The 20,472-nt window shown below is 52.3% G+C and overlaps 1 protein-coding gene across 1 annotated transcript in view; it reads left to right on the forward strand.

The window, feature by feature from the left end:
* The window catches only part of FSTL4 (follistatin like 4), a 347,488-nt gene that overhangs the window by 155,356 nt on the left and 171,660 nt on the right, over positions 1-20,472 (forward strand). Inside the window, exon 3 of the mRNA XM_062189768.1 lies at positions 20,088-20,336. Within this exon, the coding sequence (XP_062045752.1) occupies positions 20,088-20,336 (249 nt within the window). The remainder of the gene's footprint in view (positions 1-20,087; positions 20,337-20,472) is intronic.

Genomic DNA, 20,472 nt, shown 5'->3' on the forward strand with positions numbered 1-20,472 from the left:
GCCATGCATTGCTGTAGCAGCCACGCACCCGGGAGCCAACCCTGGCTGCATTCCCAGAACAGAGGGCCTGCCCCCATTGTCCAGTGCCACCTCTGGCTTTAGAAGCCCCTCCATGGCGTGGGCGTCTCTGGACCACACCAGACCCCCTCTCCCCCACCACCACTGTCCTCGCAGTTTCCGCTGTGCAGGTGCCATCACTCAAGATCAGAGCACAGGTGCTCACCTGAGCCCCACCCCACCCAGGTGCTGCCCGAACCACCACCAGCCACCCACTCTGGGTGTAGCCTTGGATTGCTGGTGAGGATGTGGGAGAAATAGAAGTTTCTCAAGTTTCTTTGGGTGATAAGTATGTTGGTGGGAAAAATATGACTTGAATGTGGGTTATTTCTAAATTTAAGTAGCATTACACAGCATGAAATGTACAGGTCTTTGTCAACGGTTCTCAGTGAGTGTGTGCACCATCATTCTAATCAGGGCACAGAACATCTTCAGTCTACAGCGTGACCTGGGGCCCCTTTCTCCACCCCCGACTCTGAGGCGAGCACTGCTATGGGCTAGCCACTTGGGTTAGTTCCAGCTGTTCTTGAACTTGACATAGATAGACCTCTATTTTCTGTCTGGATTCTTTCAGTCAACATCACATTTTTGAGTTGCATCCACATAGTTGGGTAAATCCACATAAGATCTCATTGTAGGACTGTATCCCAGCTTTTCAGGGACTCTTGGAGAGACACATTAGCATTGTTTTTATTGGTGACTATTTTGCACAAAGCTCATGCCCTTTTGTGGATGTCAGATTCCATTTTTGTTTGTTTTTAAGATGCATTTTTTTACTTGAACGGTAGAATTACAAACAGGCAGAGGAAGAGAGATAGGTCTTCTATCGGCTGGTTTACTCTCCAGATAGCAACAACGGTCAGAGCTGGGCCAATCCAAAGCCAGGAGCCAGGAGCTTCTTCCAGGTCTCCCATGCAGGTGCAGAGGCCCAAGGACTTGGGCCATCTTCTACTGCTTTCCCAGGCCATAGCAGAGAGCTGGGTCAGAAGTGGAGCAGCCAGGACTCGAACCGGCGCCCATATGGGATGCCAGCACTGCAGGTGGCGGCTTTACCTGCTACGCCACAGCACAGGCCTAAGATTCCATTTCTTTTGGATAAATGAATAGGGGTTGCAAATAATGCATAAGAAAATCATTAAGACCATTAGTTATCAGAAGACTTAGATTAAAGCCATGAGGATATCCACCAGCACAGGTATTTAAATGGTTAACATTGAAGAGAATGACCACAGCAGGTATTGGCCAAGATATGGGGGAACCACAACATTCATGGACTGCTGATGGGAATGTAAAATGGCAAAACCATTTGGGAAAAGAGTTCTGCAATTTCTTTTAAAAGTCAACATCTTCTGCCATGCAGTCCAGCCAATTCAATCCCAAGTACTTATCCAAGAGAAATGAAAGCATAGGTCCAGACAAGTTCTTGTATGTGATTTTTTATAGCAGCTTTATTGAAATGATAATATATTAGGCACAACCCACACATTCATCAACCATTGAATGAGTAGACAAACTTTAAGTATCTCCATATAGTAGAATTCTACTCTGCAATAAAGATGGATGAACTGTTAACACGTGACAAACTTTTATGAAGCTAACGTCCATTGCTTAAATTATAGTGCAAGTGAATCTCAGGTATGGTGAGAGAGAAACAAGCCACACAAAGCAAGAGGATCTGCTATTAACATCTGCTGTGGATTTGTTTCTGAGAGGAAGAGCGTGGTGGGGGCAAGAGGCGTGGAGTCACCACACAGACCCCGAGAGTCGGGTGAAAATCCACTCATCCATTTACGTAAAATTATAGGAAATGCAGAATGGGGACAAGAAACAGCTTCGCCTTTGGTGCATGGTACAGGAAAGAGGGTCCTGTGGGGGCATGGGGACCCTGACTAGCGTGCTTGTTGTCTTGGTTCCAGTGTGGCTTCATGGGTGTAAACATAGGCCAGAACATTTCAAATTTTGCACTTTGGATAGGTTTAGGTTATTGTTTGCCAGTTATACTTTAACAAAGCTGTTTTTCTAAAGTTCGGGAGCCATTCTATACAAATCGGTTTCTGGACTCCCTCAGTGTTCTGTAGACTTCCTTATTCAAGCACCACGTGGCCTTCCTCATTGTGCCTTTCTAGTAATTTGTGAATTAAGGTAGCTTTAGTTCTCCAGATCTGTTGTTGTTATTATTTTTGCATATTTCCTACACATTTTTATATGCATTTCCATATAAATTTTAGAGTCAGCTTGCCAAAGTTTGTCAAATGGTCTCGTGGTATTTGAGATTGTGATGTCGTTAAATCTGCAGATGCAACAGGAAGAACTGACATCTTCAGTATATTGAGTCTTCGAGTCCCAGAACATCCTGCCCAGTGTCACGAGGGGGTCCTCTTTATGGGACTTTCCCCTTTAGCTCATTTGTCTAAAGCTCATCACATCACCTGAGAATGCTTAATGTCTGCAGTACGTGTACTAGCATTCCCTGTGTTGCTCACCTTTTGATAACTTGTACCTTAGAAATTCATAGTTTTTTGCTGACTTTCTCTGCTGTGTGTTTACTGATGTGATTTCTTTACTCTCTCTGTTCTTTTTCCCCTTGACTTCCAATGTCTCCGATGAGAGGAGGAGCATCGTTGTCCTCTGGAAAATCGAACAGTATCTCGTTTGCCTCTGGCTGGCTTCTACTTGTCATTCTCCTTGGCTGGGTGGTGTTTTGTCCTTGTGAGTTCCATTGTGTTTCTTTCCGTTGGGGTCTCCTGGTCTTGGATACTGAGTTCATGTCTTTATCCGGTTTGGAATGTTCACCCATTTCCAGATGTTCCTCTGCCTGACGCCCTTGCTCCTCTCCTTGGGAGCTGCAGTTGCCTGCGTGTGGGTCCTCATGGTGCCTTGCCCTCTGCTGCCGTTCTGTCCGACTGTTTGTCCAGCCTTCCTGCCCTCCCCGCCTCAGCCTGGGCCCTGCTGACGACCGGCCGTCCTGGCTGTGTCGATCCCCTTTGCTGCTGTCCCTCTCGAAGCCCGTTGAATCCTTCTTTCCAGATGCTGTCTCTTCTGCCGAAGGCTTGTTCTCTACAACCTGAGTCACGTTGATTTCTTATATATTCCTTCATTACTATCCGATAGCATTAAAAAACGGCATACATTTGTACATATCTGGTGTTTTCCGAGTCTGGTCTAATGGGAACAACAATCTTGTGCAAACTTCCATTTTCTAGTTGGAGGTAGAACTTTCTGTGAAGTGTCGAATTCCGTTATCACCAATGTGTTTACTATTGCTGGAAAATCACAAGAACAGTGCAAGCAACTCCCAGATGTCCACACAAGTCCCAGGGGCAGGGCCTTCAAGCCGGAGCCCCCACCGCCCAGAGCTGACCTCTGTCCTCGGCACACTTGGCCTCACAACAGTTCTTGGGGCTGTCCTTGACCTGCCTGTCCTCAGCATCGTTAACGATGGCAGGCCAATGATTTCAGCACTGCCCTGGCTCTGGGTTCATCTGTTTCCTGGGACTGCCCTGACTATGAGTTTGTAGCAAGGTTGTTACCAGGGTTAGCGTGCATTCTTGCCCCTACAAGCTATCAATTCAGAATCAGTGCCCTCGATCTGACGTTTGAGTAAGGTGGTGCTTAAAAGCTTTTTTTTTTTTTTTTGACAGGCAGAGTGGACAGTAGAGGGAGACAGAGAGAAAGGTCTTCCTTTTTGCCGTTGGTTCACCCTCCAATGGTTCACCCTCCAATGGTCGCCGCAGTAGGCGCGCCGCGCTGTTCCGATGGCAGGAGCCAGGTGCTTCTCCTAGTCTCCCATGGGGTGCAGGGCCCAAGGACTTGGGCCATCCTCCACTGCACTCCCTGGCCACAGCAGAGAGCTGGCCTGGAAGAGGGGCAACCAGGACAGGATCGGTGCCCCGACCGGGACTAGAACCCGGTGTGCCAGCGCCGCAAGGCAGAGGATTAGCCTAGTGAGCTGCGGCACCGGCTTGGTGTTTGAAAGCTTTACCATCAAGTTGTGCCCTGTTTTCTTTTAAAATCAGTCAATATTTTGTGATTAACTTCTCCGAGACTATGGCAATATCCTAGTGTTTTTCTGCGTTTCACCCACTCGTACTGGCACGTGCTGATGTTTTTTCCTGACTGACTGAGTGCCACGATGATTGCCAAATGAAAATTTCCCGGTTCCATTATTTCTTTTACATTTTCTAGTTGAAACTCTATAAGGAAATGTTTTCTCTTTTCTCCATTTGTTTGTTCGCTTTTAAAAAGTGTGGACTCATGGATTCCATTGAACAAACAGAGCCATTCTGGGTTACTGTCATTATTTATGTTCGCGCTCAGAACGTCCCAGATCTGACCAGTAAGCACTTCTTCAGCCCGGCGTCTGTGCTCCTTTTCAAAGCTCCTGACTCTGTAAGTGCCGCTTCACTCCCTGGTGTCAGACGCTCCCAGCTATTCTATTCTTGCCCTGCCCAGCCCTGGGAGAAGCCGTTTCTTCAAAGAGCCTTGGTTTGCTTTAGTGGTGAGTTGCACTTAGACACCAAGATGTGGGAGTGACATGTAGCTCCTTGCTGCCGGGTTCTGCTGCTTGCAGATTCTCTAAGGGAACAACAGGAAGAAACACGTCTGGGTGCACATGTTCCTACATTTGTGTCTGATACCAGGCCTGGGAACCTGTTTTCTGCCAAGGCCCATTTGGATATTTATAACATTATTTGTGGGCCATACATAAGCATAAAAATTGTTCTGCTATATGGATGTGTGGACTTTTGAGTCCCAACTAGGGTTGCCTTCGCAGGGCCAGGCAAAATGATTTTGTGGACCTGACATGGCCCACAGGTTGGATGTTCCTCACCCCCAGACCATGAGTTTACATCAATACTTCCAATGCCAGCCCAACTAGACTTTATTGTTGCCTTCCCTCATTCATATTTGTAAGTCTCTCTGTCATTAAACCTGTTTCCCATGTCCACAAGTTATCTATTTGTTGCTATGTCCTCCTAGTTGTAAAATAATCAACCTCGTGATATACCACCAGCCACCTTCCCTCTGTTGGCTCGGTCTCATCTTGTTGCCGTCCATTTCAGCTGCCTAGCAAAAACCACCAGGGCAGCTTCCCACGTGGCCCCCGTCCCTGTGTTGGCCTCGATGCCCACTGGACTGTCCCTGGGACTTCTTGAAAATAGAACATTGTCGGAATTTTCTCTGCTTGTGATAAAAAAAAGTCATTCGTACAAGTTAAGAGTTGAGATCATAAATATCACAAATCAAAGGTAGTTTTGTTTGGGTTAACATAATCTACTAAGAAGAATATTTTGATGTTTAATATTGTCCAATTTTGGCACCATTAATAAGATCGAGCCAGTACGTATTCCAGAAGGACCTCTGTGCAGGATTTCTGATGGAAGTATGTTAGTGAGCGCCAAGCCCCACTTGCCACGCTCCTGCCTGGGGAGAGCAGGACCAATCAAAACAGAGACTAAAGAACACGTGAGTTCTGGGGTGGCGTCCCCACTGCTCAGCCTGCCCCGGGCAAGGCAGGGCCTACTCAGATGATCCTTCCAACTGAACTCAGCCTTCTGATTCCTCGAATCACAAGTGGCCCCAAAGGAGTCAGTCCTTGGCCTTGCACCTGTCGCCGCCACGTGTGTGTGCAGGAGAGCACTGGTGCTGGGGCACACACGCTGGGCTCACAGGCGGGAGACACTGGCACAGGTTACGGGTGACACATGTGCTGTTTCTGGTTTTCCTGCCCTGCATGCCATTAATAGACTTCTCTTTATTGTTTGAGATCTGGATGATAGAAGGATTTAAATTTGCTTTAAACACACAGGTAGCCTCAGGAAAATTCAGCCAGCTGCCTGGCAGTCGCTGAAGCCTTCCCAGGCTGCTCAGTAGAAGGCCTGTCCCCAGGGCGCCTCCAGAGGGCTAAGCAGCAGCGTGTTGAGGGCGATGCCCCTGTGTTTATCTCGAAGTGTTTTCTAATTGTTGGATCCTATTTGTTTTTTAAAATCACCATCTGGCTTCTGCTTCTGGCAATATGACAGATAAATATTTTTTAAATCCTTTCCAAGGATTGACTTGAGGAAGGAGAATCAGGGCAAGTCAGAGGGTGAAGAAGCAAGTGGGGTGAGGAACGCAGGGGGGTGAGGCAGCAGGGAGGGCGCGCCACCTGGTGCGCTCTGCACGACTGGGTGAACTCAGCTCTGGGCTGCACCCCGAGAGGAGGCAGGAAGCCAGGGCCCAGTCCCAGAGCCCTTCTCGGATGGGCACACTTGGAAAGTCCTCCCTTACCCCCACGTAAACTTGGAGCACCAACAGGTTATGTCTCCAATGTGAGGATGAACAGAAAAGGAACCTATCAGTCCCAAAGAGCCTCGAGAAAAGGTATTTGTGTCAGCTCATGGCTGTGGGGAGAGAGACGGAGCCTCCCGATGCTGGGTAGCCACAAGCAGCCACAGCTCCCACGCAAACCGCCTGCCCATCTGTAAGTTCTCAAACATCATTGAACCCAGAATTGCACAGTCCTTGAACATCAGGAGGACCCCAGAGCTGAGCTCTCTCAATCAGCTTCCCAGATTAATTTCTAGGAAATGTGAGCTCTTAAAAACATAAATTAGGGGCCAGTGCCGTGGCTCACTTGGTTAATCCTCCACCTGCAGTGCCGGCATCCCATATGGGCACCGGGTTCTAGTCCTGGTTGCTCCTCTTCCAGTCCAGCTCTCTGCTGTGGCCCGGGAAGGCAGTGGAGGATGGCCCAAGTGCTTTGTGCCCCTGCACCCGCATGGGAGACCAGGAGGAAGCACCTGGCTCCTGGCTCCTGGCTTCGGATCAGCGCGCTGTAGCGGCCATTAGGAGAGTGAACCACTGGAAGGAAGACCTCGCTCTCTGTCTCTCTCTCACTGTCTATAACTCTCTCTCTCTCTCTGTCTCTTTCTCTCACTGTCTAAGTCTGCCTGGCAAAAAATAAAAAAAATAATAAATAAATAAATAAATAAATGCAGCCCAGAAAATCCACAGGCGGGAATGTGTGGACGCAAGGTCCTGAGACAGGATGGGAACTTACACCGCCCACGGGATCACAGCGGGGGTGCACGGGGCGGCGTGTGTGACATGATACAGTAGAGTAATATTTAACGGAAGGTCACAGAGTTCAGGAACTGATGACAGACGTGAATCCCCACTTGCAGGAACCTAAGCAGAACAGACGTAGAGAAATACAGATCCTTATATCATAGAGAAATGGCAGAAAACCCAAGAGAAGCTCTTAAAATTTTCGGAAGAGAAAGAATGGACAACCAACAGAGAGATGAAAAGGCCGCGGTGTCCTGACAGCAGTGGAAGCCGAGGGCAAAGGAACAGTAGGCGTATCACGCTGAGAGGAAAACCTGGGAACGCAGGCTCACCTGGCATAAATCGTTCTGTAAATGAGGCTAGCACCATCACGTTCGATCACCCTAACGTAAGCTGTATGAAGACGGTCTGAGGAGTAAGCCGCTGCCAGGAAAACTGGGTCAGTGAAGGGGTGATTGGAGTCGTTTGTTCCCAGACCCTTCTTGTGGAGGGGAAAAGCGTTGACAAACTTGAGATGTTGGGTTAGTTACATGTTTCTCAATCGATGCTGTAAACAGTAGAATACGAAAATTTATTTAACTTTTGTATCAGTGGAGGGAAGAGTGAAAGAGTGAAGCATTTGATCCACAATAAAGGAAACGTGCGACAAAGAGGATCACAGAAACAGGCGATGAGCAGCTCAACGTAGAGCATCTGAATAAGTGATGATCGGCGTCCGCCGTGGGTGCCGTAAGTGAAAGCGAAGGAATTACGGGTTGAGCAGAGATGTGCATGAAGCAAAGCACACTGCAAGTGCAGGAGAAATCTCAGATGAGCGCCGACAATATAATTCATTTGTATAAACGTCAAGAACATGGAAAGCAAACACTAAATTGCTGAGGAATGCAAGGGTGAGATAAAACCGCAAGGAAAAGCAAAGCATCGTAAGTCAAACATGCAGGATGATGCTCGCTTCCAAGTGGGGACGAGGGAATAGAGTTGCAGAGGAGCAAGTGTGGGAATTCGAAACTAATGAAATTGTTCTTTTCCTTTAATGAATAGGTATGTTCGTGGTTGCCCATGACTCTGTGTGTGCCAGCATGGTATTTAAGCATTCTTTTCTATCCACTCGTTATTAATCAGAGTAATTTAAATATTTATATTGTTTTTATAAGTTTTTATATTTGTTTTCATTTTGTTTGGAAGGCAGATAGGGATAGACAAAGACAGAGATTTTCCATCTGCTAGACATTCTGCAAACGCTTACAACAGCCAGGGCTGGGCGAGGTGGAAGTCAGGAGGCTCAAACTCAGCACAGGCAGTCAATGTGCGTGGCAGGGACCCAGCTCCTGGAACCACTACCTGCTGCCTCCCAGGGTGCACACGAGCAGGAAGCTGGAATAGGAAGTGGGAGGAAGACTGAGCTCGGGCACACCAGTAATGCAGTGTGGGCCTCCTAAGCCATGGCAGCTGCTTTGCCAAATGCCCACTCCGCATTGGTAGCTCTTGATTTTTATGTAGTGTGAAATAAGGTTCCAATGTGACTATAGTTAGTTGTCCCCACTTGATTCATCAAGCAGCTTTCTTTTTCTTGTCGGAATGGTCATCCTCGTCATGTGTAGTTTTCATAGACCAGGTGATGTATTTCTGGATCCTCTCTTCTGCGTTACTACTCTGTCCATGTCATTGATCCGTCCATTCCTACCTCAATACTTTACCAAGCAGCTCTCTGGTCCGATCAGCCAAGAGGAAGGCACACTCCCTTTCACCATTTCTTTCCGTATTTTTCTCGGTCATCTCAGGCACTTATTCTTTCAAATAAACTTCTTAAGATTTTATCCAATTCTAAAATGATTGCATTAAATTTATAGATTTGTTATCATGTCTTCCATCTTCCCACTCAAGAATAAGAAAAGTCTTTTCATTTGTTCAAATCTTATTTTATGACCTCCAGTAAGATTTTATAGTCTTTTTCATATAGATTCTATGGCCTTCTTGTCAAATTTAGTCGTAAATATTTTATGGTTTTCAGCAGTATTAGAAGTGGACCATTTCACTCTTTTTCCATTTCTAATTATTTACTGCTAAAGCAGAACAGAATGATTTCCTTTGACATATTTATCATCTGTCCTTATGATTTTCATATTCTTCACTGTTCTCTTGGTCTGCTGAGTATACCAGTGCATAATCACCGAAGACAGTTGTCTTCCTTTTCCAACTCTTAATGATCATTTCATTTTCTTGTTTTATATTTTCTTTTCACATGAAAATAGTGATAACAAGTGTCCCTGCCTGGCTCCTGATATAAACTGAAAACACTTTGTGATCGACTACTTAAGACTCACCCACTGGGGTCAGAGCTGTGGTGCAGTCGGTTAAGCCATCTCCTGCAGTGCCAGCATCCCATATGGGCGCCGGTTCAAGTCCCAGCTGCTCCACTTCTGATGCAGCTCCCAGCTAATGGGCTGGGAAAGCAGTAGAACATGGCCCAAGTGCTTGGGCCCCCACACCCACGTGGGAGACCCGGATGAAGCTCCTGGCTTTGGCCTGGCCCAGCTCTGACCATTAAAGCCATTTTGGGACTGAACCAGTAGATAGAAAAATCTCTCTTTCTCCCTCTCTCTCTTCCCCTCTCTATCTCTGTTTCTCACCCCCATTTTCTCTCTCTCTCTCTAACTTTGCCTTTCAAATAAATAAATCTTAAAAAGATTGACCTGTTTACAGAATTTTCTTCAATTCTTTTTTCCTTAACAGGTTTTTTTTTTTTTTTGAGATTTAATTAGTTTATTTGAGGGGGTAGAGTTGGTGGGGGGGAAAGTCAAAGAGAGAGGTCTTCCATCTGCTGGTTTACTCCCTGAATGGCCACAACAGCTGGAGTTGGGCCCATCTGAAGCCAGGAGCCAAGAGCTTCTTCCGGGTCTCCCACACAGGTGCAGAGGCCCAAGCACTTGGACCATCTTCCACTGCTTTCCCAGGCCATAGCAGAGAGCTGGATCCGAAGAGAGGCACCCATATGGGATGCTGGCACCAGAGGCAGAAGCTTAGCCTACTGTGCCACAGTGTCGGCCCCCCTTTCCTTGACAGTTTTATCTAGAAGGACTGTTATATGTAATGATTTTTCTTTCATTTTTATTTCTGCTTTGGGTTTTGAGATACCTCCTCTACTTGATCTTGGAAGTCACTAATTTGCGACTCCATAGTGACAATTCCCTCCTAAAATCCTCTGGTCTTCTTTTGGGTTGAAAGATCATGGCTCCTTCACGGAAACCAACACCATGCTTCCTTGCCCTGGGGGTTGATACTCTGTTCTGTCTGGGTTGTCCCCCTCTGCTCCAGCAGCTCTGTTCTGGTTGTCCCCAGTGGCTGCGCAGGTGCAGCCTCCTGCTACACACGGCGATTTCCACTGCCTGCTTGTGGGCTTGAAGTCTGGGTGCCTGATTACCTTAAGGCAGCCGCAGCCTCAAGAACAGCGTCCAGCAGAGTGACCGCAGCGGTGGCCACGGACCTGTGGGTCTCTGTGGAAGCACACAGGCTATTGAGTCCTTGTGGAGTCTCCCTGGGCAGCACGTGCTCACTGGCCTCAGGGGTAGAGCAGGCCAACGCCCCACTCCAACCCTCATGCCCTCCTGTCAGGGCCTTACCAGCTGCTTGGTTCAGTGGAGCCAGAGGTGTGAGTTGAGAATGGAAGCAGTGAAATGATCCATGGGACAATGTTGCCAAGCTTTCTCTAGATGCTATCCTTTCCCTAGTAGTGTGGCTGCAAATCCCACTGTGATAAAAGTGCCCAGCTCTGAGAGGAGAAACTGACACCCTACTGGTTAGAAAACAGTCATGCTTTGTGCTAATATTAGGCACTGTCGTTCAGCTCCCATTTTTTTTTTCTTTGCAAGTGCAATCAAGGAGAAGCTCGTGTTGTGAGACACACGAGTGACAAATGATCCCATCAAGGCAACGCATTTGCCTGGGGCGGCATGCGTGCAGCAGGGACAGCCGAGCTCTGTACCCCAAAGCCTTGAGAAACTAGGTGGCAGGAGCTGACCCAGCCATCCCAGGCTGGGTGATCCCGCAGGAAGCCCTCAAGTCAATGGGGATGGCCTGAGGCGTCAAGCCCTGGAGTGGCTCCTCGCTGGAGATGCGGGAAACAGCCCGGTCGTGGGCAAGCAGCCACGCGTCCTGTGCAGAGCGGCGACATCTGGGGCCCTGAGCTCCACGTCGGAGGGAGGCGGAGAGCCGGGGACCATCACAGGGCAGCTTGGTACTGGAGGGAGAAGGAGGTGTCTGGGACCAGAGACACACGCAAGCGGAAGCGGCTGGAGGTGAAGAAAAGGGGAGGGGGCGGGAACCTCTCGGGAGGAAGTGCTGTAAAGCAAAGCCGTGAAGCAAGGCGCTTTGTGGAAGGCAGGCTCCCGGGGCAGGGAGCCCGCGCCCTTCGTATTGGTGTGCGGCTCCGCCCTCCGCAGGAAGCCCTTTGAGGTAACTGGACAGGGCGGACACTGGGAAAGAGGAGAAGGAAGGATTTGTGTAGTTTTATTGTGGCCAGAGGACATCCCAGTGGGGACGCGGGCGCTGAGGCGCCGCCTGGACTCGCAGGCGTGGGGCGGTTCGTCCACCGCGGGAGCCCTCCTAAGGCCGCAGGTGGGCGCACTGACCCAGGAAACCGAGGCTCACCTGTGCACGAGGCGTGCCTTGTGGACCCCACGTCTCCAGTCTCCACAGGTGGTCCCATGTCGGTGCCCCTAAACCATGGCTCTCCTCGCATGATCAGATCCCCGGGTCTGCACCGTGTCCTCCTCGGAGGCAGGTGCACGGGCTGCCTTGTGGCGCCCGCAGGGCAGGCAGCTCTGTGTGGGGAGCCAGAGGAGCGGGGGGTAGGGGGGGCTCACGTTGACGACAGTGAGGCATGCAGAGTGCCAGCCAGCAGCCTAGGAGCCTGCCTTGGGTGGGAGCTGCTGGGGGCATGGCACCCTGCAGCCGGGACTTGGCACGAGGGGCCCCCCAGCAGGGTGAGGACAAGCTAGGCTGCACTCCGGGGAGTGGGCCTGGGTGGTTCTTGAGATGCATTGGCATCTGGGCTGCCTTTGAAACTGAGCTCCATTTGGGGGGTGAACCAACGGAAGGAAGACCTTTCTCTCTGTCTCTCTCCCTCACTGTCTAGCTCTATCAAATAAATAAAAAAGAAACTGAGATCCAGCTTCCGTTGGCAGGGCAGGGCCCTGGTGAGTCCCCGGCAGCACCGCGGAGAGTGTGGGCTGTGGGTCACGCCACCCTGAGAGCCCGTGGCCGTCCTCGGGCAGCCCTACCCTGTGTACTGGGCAGACTCTGCCCAGGGCAGGCAAATCCCTGAGGCCAGAGAACCTGCTGGGGCGGCTTTTCTGTGGGATCTGTTGAAGCTGGCTGTTTGGGGCCTGCCTTTGAAGACCCGTGGATACTTACAATGGGAACAGATCCACCTTGCCAAAGAGGCCGTCCCACTCGAGACAGCGGGGACCCCAGCTGTTGGTGTGCAGCTGCGCCCTCTTGCCCTGTCCTGGTGATTCCAGGACGTTCCCTGGGTCCCAGGCTGTTGGTGTCTGCTAATGAACTCACTGCTTCCTCAGTGCCGGTCTGGCAGGGCGAGACCATTTCCATCCTCATTCTGCAGTAAACCAGAGAGGGTGGGGTGTGCCCGGGTCCCACAGCTACTGAGCTAAGGCGCACAGGACTGGCTGGGCCGGGGTTAAACGGGAGCACCGTGGGAACTTCCGAGGCTGGCACACAGGCCGCTCGCTCTGCCCGGCTCTGACTCAGTGAACTCCGTATTTTGGGGCCTCACATTCGTCCCTTTCTGGGGGGCATTTGTGTAACCAGGGGCCCCCAGGTAAGGGAGAAGGATGAGAGCCATGGGCAGTTGGCTCGGGTGACACCTGCCACTGTGGGCACGTGGGTGTTGCTGAGAAAATTGTCTGAAATTGGGGGAATAGGGCAGAAGGTGAGCGGCAGACCCCGTGCATCATCCTGGATTCCTGTTCAGGGTCCAAGCAAGAGGCTCGCATCTTTGCTCTACTCACTGTTCACCATTGATTCGAGGCCTGCATGGCCCCTGTTAACTGGTGCTTTTGTTTGTGTAAAAAAATGCAAATGATTCTTTCTGGGGGGAGGATAAACCTCACAGGTCGTGGTTTTCTTGGCCTGGCGGTCATTCACCAGCCTGGCTCAGCCACCCCCTTGCTCTGGTGCACACATCACCCTCAAGGTCTCCCATGACCCATGGTTTCCCTCCTTGGGGCCCCTTAGGGCAGGCACTCAGTCGGTTTCTTGAGGTAGCAGTGTGGGTAAGGTGGTAGAAGGATGGTTCGGCCTGAAGCCCTGCCCTGACACTGCCCAGCAGAGGCAGCACGTAGGACGCTCTGTGCCCACGGATGCTGACAGATCCCGGCTCCCTTCGGTCTCTGTTCCAAGCGTTTCTGGTGGTGACTTTGTGGTGTACCTTGAGGCTGGTGTGTCCTGCCTCTGTGCAGGATCTGTGTGCAACACCCCAGGCGTTACCTTCAGCGGTGGACCCCCCGTGTTTGAGTCAACACTTTGGGAGCTGCCGTTTGGTCAGGCCTTCCAGAGCTGGTCAGACTCTGCCTTTGTGAACTGCGATTGGGTTTGAAGCCATCTGTGCCCGCTGAGAGGCCATCCCACCTGCCTGGCGGTCACCTGTCCGCTTTCAGCTGGAACGGCAGGGGTGGGAGCAGGAAGGTGCCGGAGTTGAGAAGTATCACGGGGAGGAGGGTTACTGGCCTCGTGCCCCGCGTAGCGAGGAAGGGGCTTTTGGCCTGCAGTGTTCATAGCGCCGAGCAGGGCTGCTTTCTGCAGTGGTGTCAGCTGCCACCCTCAGAGGAGCCGCTGCCTGTGCAATCGGCAGAGCTGCTCCAGGCCAGGGTGGCTGACAGGGGAGCACCCCAGCCCTCGGCAGTCTCCCGTGTCCCCCCAGAGTGGGTAGTGTATCCCCGGCTGAGCAGAGTATCCCAGATGAGGGGTGAGGAGTGAGGTTGAATGGAGTGTAGGCTCCACCACCCACCTGCTGCCTGACTGTGGGCAAGTCTCTCCGGACTCAGGTTTCCTAATCTCTAAATTGGGCATCTGTTCATGCCGCAGAGAGTGTGTCTGCTTCTCTGGGCTGTCAGATGAGGTCATGGGGTCTGAGGGTTTGCCAGGGCAGGAAGTGACACTGGCACTTGACGTGCCTCCACAAAATAGTGGTTACTTTAAACATTGCCATCTCCACCTGGGCGTCGACATGCACAAACCCTGAGCAGGAATTACAGATGTCTTCCCAGCAGTTAAGGGTGAATCAGGCTTAGAGGCTGGAGGTGGACGTGAGGCAGCCCCAGGGCGCAGGGCATCCAGGAGCCTGAGGTGGGAGCCGCAGGAGGGCTGTTCTCCCTCAGGGACACCGAGAGCTCTCTGGCTTGGACGGTTGTTTGGAGCACAGGCCTCATTCATTCCGGAGTGGAGCTGGGTGTGTGGAATATCATGGGGATGGGGTCTTGGCCCACTTCCCCAGGTGGCACAGGTGGGGAGGGGGAGGCAGCGTTGCCTCTGCATCACAGGGCCCTGTGGACTGGCTGTCCCCGACGGGGTTTGCTATGGAGCCAGGCCGCTTCTCGTGCCTGCTTCCTGCCCTGTGCCAGGAGTTCCAGGGCATCCCCACATCCAGGTCTTGAGCCAATCTCACCTCTCCAAAGAGGCCTCCCTGATCACCAGATGCAAATGTACCTGCCCCTTTCCTTCCTGGCCTTTCCCACGGTCCACATTTGTCACATTGACTTGCGTGCTGTTCATTGTCTGTGTCTCCCAACACCAGCACAGGTGCCCTGGGCACAGTAACTCACACACCTAGGACTGGGGCTGGTGTGTCCTAGGTGCTGAGTACACAGTTGTTGGGTGAGTAGGTGGCTGGAGAGCTGGAAGGTGGTCACACCTGGAGCACTCCTTTGTCACCGCCATCCCGCATCGGGTGTAGAAGTCACATTGGATGGGAAGCTGGGGCTCTGAGTGACTCGCACACAAATCAAACTCTGCAGTCCCGTGCAAGGCCCATGGGTGGTCTCTGTATCCAGGCAACCTTGGGCACATCTGGGAGTCTGAGCTGCACACGCATGGCTTTTCACTAGCAAGTCCCCAGCTCTGGGTCGTCAAGAACCGTGACCATGACCTGGGTAAGGGCTGCAGCCCCCCAGTGAGTTGGTTGCAGTGCATTAAAGACAAAGTGTATAGGGGTAGACATTGCTCTACTGGTTAAGTTATCCGTCAGCATGCCTGCTTCCTGTACCAGAATGCCTGGGTTCGGTTCCCGGCTCTGGCTTCTGATTCCAGCTTCCTGCTGATGTCGACCGTGACGGGCAGCTGCCTACCACACACCTGGGAGACCTGGATGGAGTTCCCAGCACGTAGCTTTGCCTGCCTCAGTGCCAGCTGTGTGGACACTTGGGGAGTAAGCCAGTGGGAGCTGGGTTGGTTCTCCCTCCCTGCCTCCCACCTCCGTGTGTAAGGGACCATTGGTCGCTGTACAGCACCCCTGTCTTGCAGAAGCTGGGTGCAGCTGCTGTGGCTGGCCAGGGTTCTGGAGGCTGCAGCACAGTTTCTGGTTGTCTGCAGGCACGTCTTGGTCTTCCTGGCCTGTGGGGAGCAGTCTCCCTCAGCCACCCTTTCCCCTCACTGTGACTTCGCAGTGGGGTGAGATGAGATGATGGGGGTGCAGCCCAGGTGCCTGGAAACACCAGTAACCTGTGGGACGAAGCCCAGGACGTGCCTCCAACTTCAGTCTGGAGCAAGCCCACCTGAGCCCTTGCCAGGGGAGAGGTGGGGCTCTCGTCAGTCATCACACTGGAGGTCAGTTCTCAGACACGGAGAAGCTGCACGGGCTAAGAAGTACCAGCAGGCACTCAGCACCCACAGCGCAGAAGCCGCTGACTTTCTCCTGGTCTTAGTGCGTTTCCTGCTGCTGTAGGAGAACGTGAGGGGCTGGGGGATTCTGAGCAGTGGGAGTGTACGTGGCTCAGGGTTCCAGAGGCTGGCAAGTCCAAGAGCAGGTACCAGCCTCTGGGAGGCCTTTGTTCTGTGTCATACCATAGCAAGAAGTGCCTGAGAGGCAGCGGTGGGAGCCAGCCGGATTCACACTTTCCGTCAGGAACCCGTGCCAAGGATGGCGTGAATCCACTCATCACCTCTCAAAAGCCCCGCCTCTTTGTTATAACGGCAGTTATATCTTAACGTGAGGGCCAAGTGTTCAACCTAGTGATGAAGGTACCAGTCGGGACTCCTTCATCCCAGGTCAGAGTGCCTGGATTCGAGTCCTCGCTCTGCTCCTGACTCTAGCTGCCTGCTGAGGTGCTCCCTGAAAGAGACACCAGGTGACGGCGCGAGTGTGTGGGTCCCTGCCACCCACACGGGGGACCTAGATTGAATTCCTAGCTCCTGGCTTCAGCCCAGCCCATCCCCAGCTGTTGCAGGCATTTGGGGAGTGAACCAGCAGGTAGAAGCTCTTTCTTTTTTGGACTTCAAACCCTAGCAGCCCTGACGTGTCATTTGGGACACAGTCCCTGGGAAGGGACCACTCGTTGGTTTGCGTTGGACTAGGAGCCAGTCGGAGAACCTGAGTCGGAGACCGGAAGCCAAATGACCCAGCTGTGTGCTCTTGGATGTGGGCAGTGTGGAAGAAGCAACAGGGCAGGGTCCCTGCTCAGGGGAACAAGGTAGCACTCCATTGGTGGTGTAGCTCAGGGTGCCGCTCCTGTACTCCCCTCCTCTGGTCTGTGACATTCTTAGCACGGGTCCCTATGAGACTCACAAAGGCCATCTACGGCACCGAGCGGTACAATGGACTCATTTCTCCTGCACCATGACTGTAAGGTAACAGACCCCATTTCTGACTGTGTGCAGTACACCTAATTAGTGTTGAAAAGCAGCTGCTTTGGCAAGATGATCAGGCCTTAACCCGGGTAAACGGCTTTCTTTATGACTGTGAGTTAGCACACTGTAGCTTTCGCGTGCGTCGTGGTTGTCCTCGTAAATACTGGAGGCCGTCGCCGGTGGTCTCACCTGGTTAGCTTTCTCATTACTGTTTTATTGTCTTCCCCGTAGAAGCGGGGAATTCATTCTGTGCTAGTGACAGGAAGGAAGTGGCGACGCAGGGCTTGCTTTAGTGAGACCATCCCCTGCTCTGGTCAGCGTGTGGAGACGGTGGATGACCACCTGTGGCTGTGGTGGATGTGATTCGGGGCTGACCGCGCCTGGGGTGCTCCCAGCTCCCTGCAGAGCCTGCTGGCACAGCCGTTGTAAAGGGCATGTGCACGGCTTAAAGCACTTTTGCCGGAATTGCACATAATTAGGGAGCAAATATTTGCCAAGAGCCGCTTTCCGTGTCAGGGATAATCTGAGTGTTCCTGACGACTTCCCCGGCCACAGTTGGGACAGGTGTTTTCGTGACGCTGACCTCTCTGAGCATTCCCTGTGGGGAGGGCTGCAGCAGCAGTCCCACCTGCGTGCTCGCCACACGTGGCCACTCAGAGGGAGTCCCCACTTTGTGCACCTGTAGATGCCTCAGAGCAGAGGGTCGGCTGCAGTGGGTTCTCCCTTGTCCATGGTGAGCTGGCTTTGGCATGACTGCCCGGATTAGATGGTCTCTCAAGTGCCTTCTTCAAGGAGCCTGGTTCCCTTTAACACAGAAGCTCCACCTCCAACCTCCTCTTCCCTCCAACCCCACTGGAGGAGACAGGGGACGTCTCTTAAACCTGAGTGTCCTGGTATCACCGGAGGACAAAGGGCCAACAGCTCTGGGCTCCAGAGGCCAGTGTCTGGGGCAGAGCGTGGGGATTGAGAGAGAGGACGCTCGGGCTGGAGCGAGTGTGAGTGCCTCCTAGGAAGCAGACCCCAAGGGTGAGCTGGAGCCGGTTTAGCCAGGTTAGGGGAGCTGAGGTTGAGGGGCGGGACAGCACGGTCCCAGCAAAAGCCACGAAGCAGGCTCTGAGAAGCCGGGGGCTCGGGGACAGGTGCTGCGTCTTCAGAACGGGGCAGGGACTTGGTTGCCAGCCGGCTGCACGGAGCAGTGTAGCAAACAGGGATCCAGCAGCAGTGCTGTGTGTCCTGGCCCTGTCTGGGGAGAGCAACAAAGGCTGGTATTTTTAGAGCCGTGTTAGCTTCTTCTGATAGCCGCCAGCACTTTATCAGGTAACAATTTTCCAACAACCCAGGAGAATCGTGCTGATCAAACACACTTGGTGGCAAAGGAACCATAAACTCAGCGAGTAGGGGCCTCAGTGCAGAGCCTTGCCTGCCAAGCAGCCGCCTCCCGCTGCCTTCTGCAGAGTGGCCGAGGGATGCCACCCGGCCTTGGCCACACCGGCAGTGACACGTGCATTAGCAGAGTAGGTGGAGGAAGGCAGCGTGGCCTTCTGAGGGCCTGCACTGTTACGCTCTGCAAAGAGGTGTTGACCTCCTGGTTTATTACGATTCAAGAGAAGTCAATATTTCCTAGCTTGACAAATCTAGGAGAATTTAAATGAGTTATTGAATCAAGTTGTTAATCTGCCAATAGATGATTTTTTTTTTTGTCCTTTCAAATCTGTGATGATGACATGCAGACTTTACTGGAAACAAGAGAAGAGAGATCCTTTTCTTCCTTAGACATTTTAATGCCATGGGGTAGGAGCTGAGCCTTCACTACTGGGCCATTCTGCCGTGCTGAGTGTTTTGAAGATTTAATTAAAGCAGAGCCTGCTGTGGCCACCAGATCTGCATGCGTGTTCTAACGATTCGCATCTTACTATCCCTTTGTAACTTCCAACTCCTGCCTTTGGCGACGCGTGACAGTTGTTTGGTCTGTGGAACCCTGATAGAGTAGAATACAGCATCGGTTGTGGACGCCTGGCTGACCGTTCACTTACGTGTGCTCCTGTGGAAAGAAGCCACCAACTCTGTGATGTGTGAGCTCTGAGCACCGCTGCCTGAGGTCACTGAGGTGTGTGCTGAGATCAGGGGACACCCCAGCATCTCAGCCTTCTTGCCCATGGCTATAGTGCAGTGCTAGCAAGGCCAGGGCCACGGACACAGGCTGACCACAGAGAATCACGTGTTCCCAGACAGCAACACCCACCTGTCTCCCCAGCCCTATCCTGAACACTTAGGGTCCCACTTTCTCCTTAAGCCACAGTTCCTCTCGTGACCCTGCGCTCGCTCCCCACTGTCTCTGGTACCCACCTGAGTTCCTCTGCTTGGCTAAGTCTCCTAGAACCACCTCTTGCCGCCCCTCTTCCTCTCACTCTTGTGCAGAACTCCCATTCCCATGAGGCACATGGGCCAGGGGAGCTCTGGCTTGCACCTGCTGTGGCCCAGGGAGAACCCTGATTCTTTCAGTCCCTGGGGTCCATGCTGCCCTCCCTGGGCTTCCATGGCTCATTGCCTGATGTTCTCTGTGGTCCTTGTCACTTTCAGATCTAAGTTATGTGCGCATGTGTGTCGTCCCTTAACAGAATGACAGAGAGAGAGCCAGGGTCATGTCTTGTTCCTTTCGGGGCCTCCTATGGTTCCTAGCACACAGCCTGGGTCAGAGGCATCCCATAATGAAAGAAAAGAGGGAGGGAGAGAAGGGGGGAACGATTTTTTTTTAAATCATCTGTTTCAGTAGGTGTGCAGTCAGGCTGTTGGCTTGGGGCCTGGACACAGTGGGCACAGGCTTTGTTCTGCTCTGTAAGGCACTGCGTGGTGAGCGTAGAATGGCTGAGTGTCCTCATTTTCACACGGCAACAGGAGTCGCGAGCAAGAGCTTATCCAAGCCCTCATGCCCAAAGCTTGAAACCTGAGCCCTGCTGCTCCTTATTGGAGGGGCAGGGACTCTGTCGGGCACCCAGGCCCCCAGGCCCCACCACAGCTAACCTTGTCTTCACAGGTAGATGGAGCCACAGGCAGCCCGTGCCCACTGCCTGCTACCCGCTGCACCATGCTGGCGACTGACACTCTGTGTTTGTGCTTGGCAGGGCTTCCTGGCCACGATGGGCCGCTGGCCTCCTGCGGGAAGAAGTTTTGCAGCCGCGGCAGCCGATGTGTGCTCAATGGGGCCAGCAGAGAGCCTGAATGCCGCTGCCTGGAGGTGTGCAGGCCCAGCTACGTGCCCGTGTGTGGCTCCGACGGCAGGTTTTACGAGAACCACTGTGAGCTCCACCGCGCAGCCTGCCTGCTGGGGAAGAGGCTGTCCGTCACCCACAGCAAGAACTGCTTCCTCCAAGGTAGGCCTGGCCCCTGGCCCCTACGCTTCCGGGCTCTGGGGTCCATGTCTTCATGTGCGTTGATGAGTGAGCCTGTGCTGTAGTCTACAGGTTAGGTGGATAAAGGAAGTAAAGATGGAAAACGGCCATGCTGGTG

Source organism: Lepus europaeus, chromosome 4 (genome assembly GCF_033115175.1).
Source record: "Lepus europaeus isolate LE1 chromosome 4, mLepTim1.pri, whole genome shotgun sequence".
Lineage (NCBI taxonomy): Eukaryota > Metazoa > Chordata > Mammalia > Lagomorpha > Leporidae > Lepus > Lepus europaeus.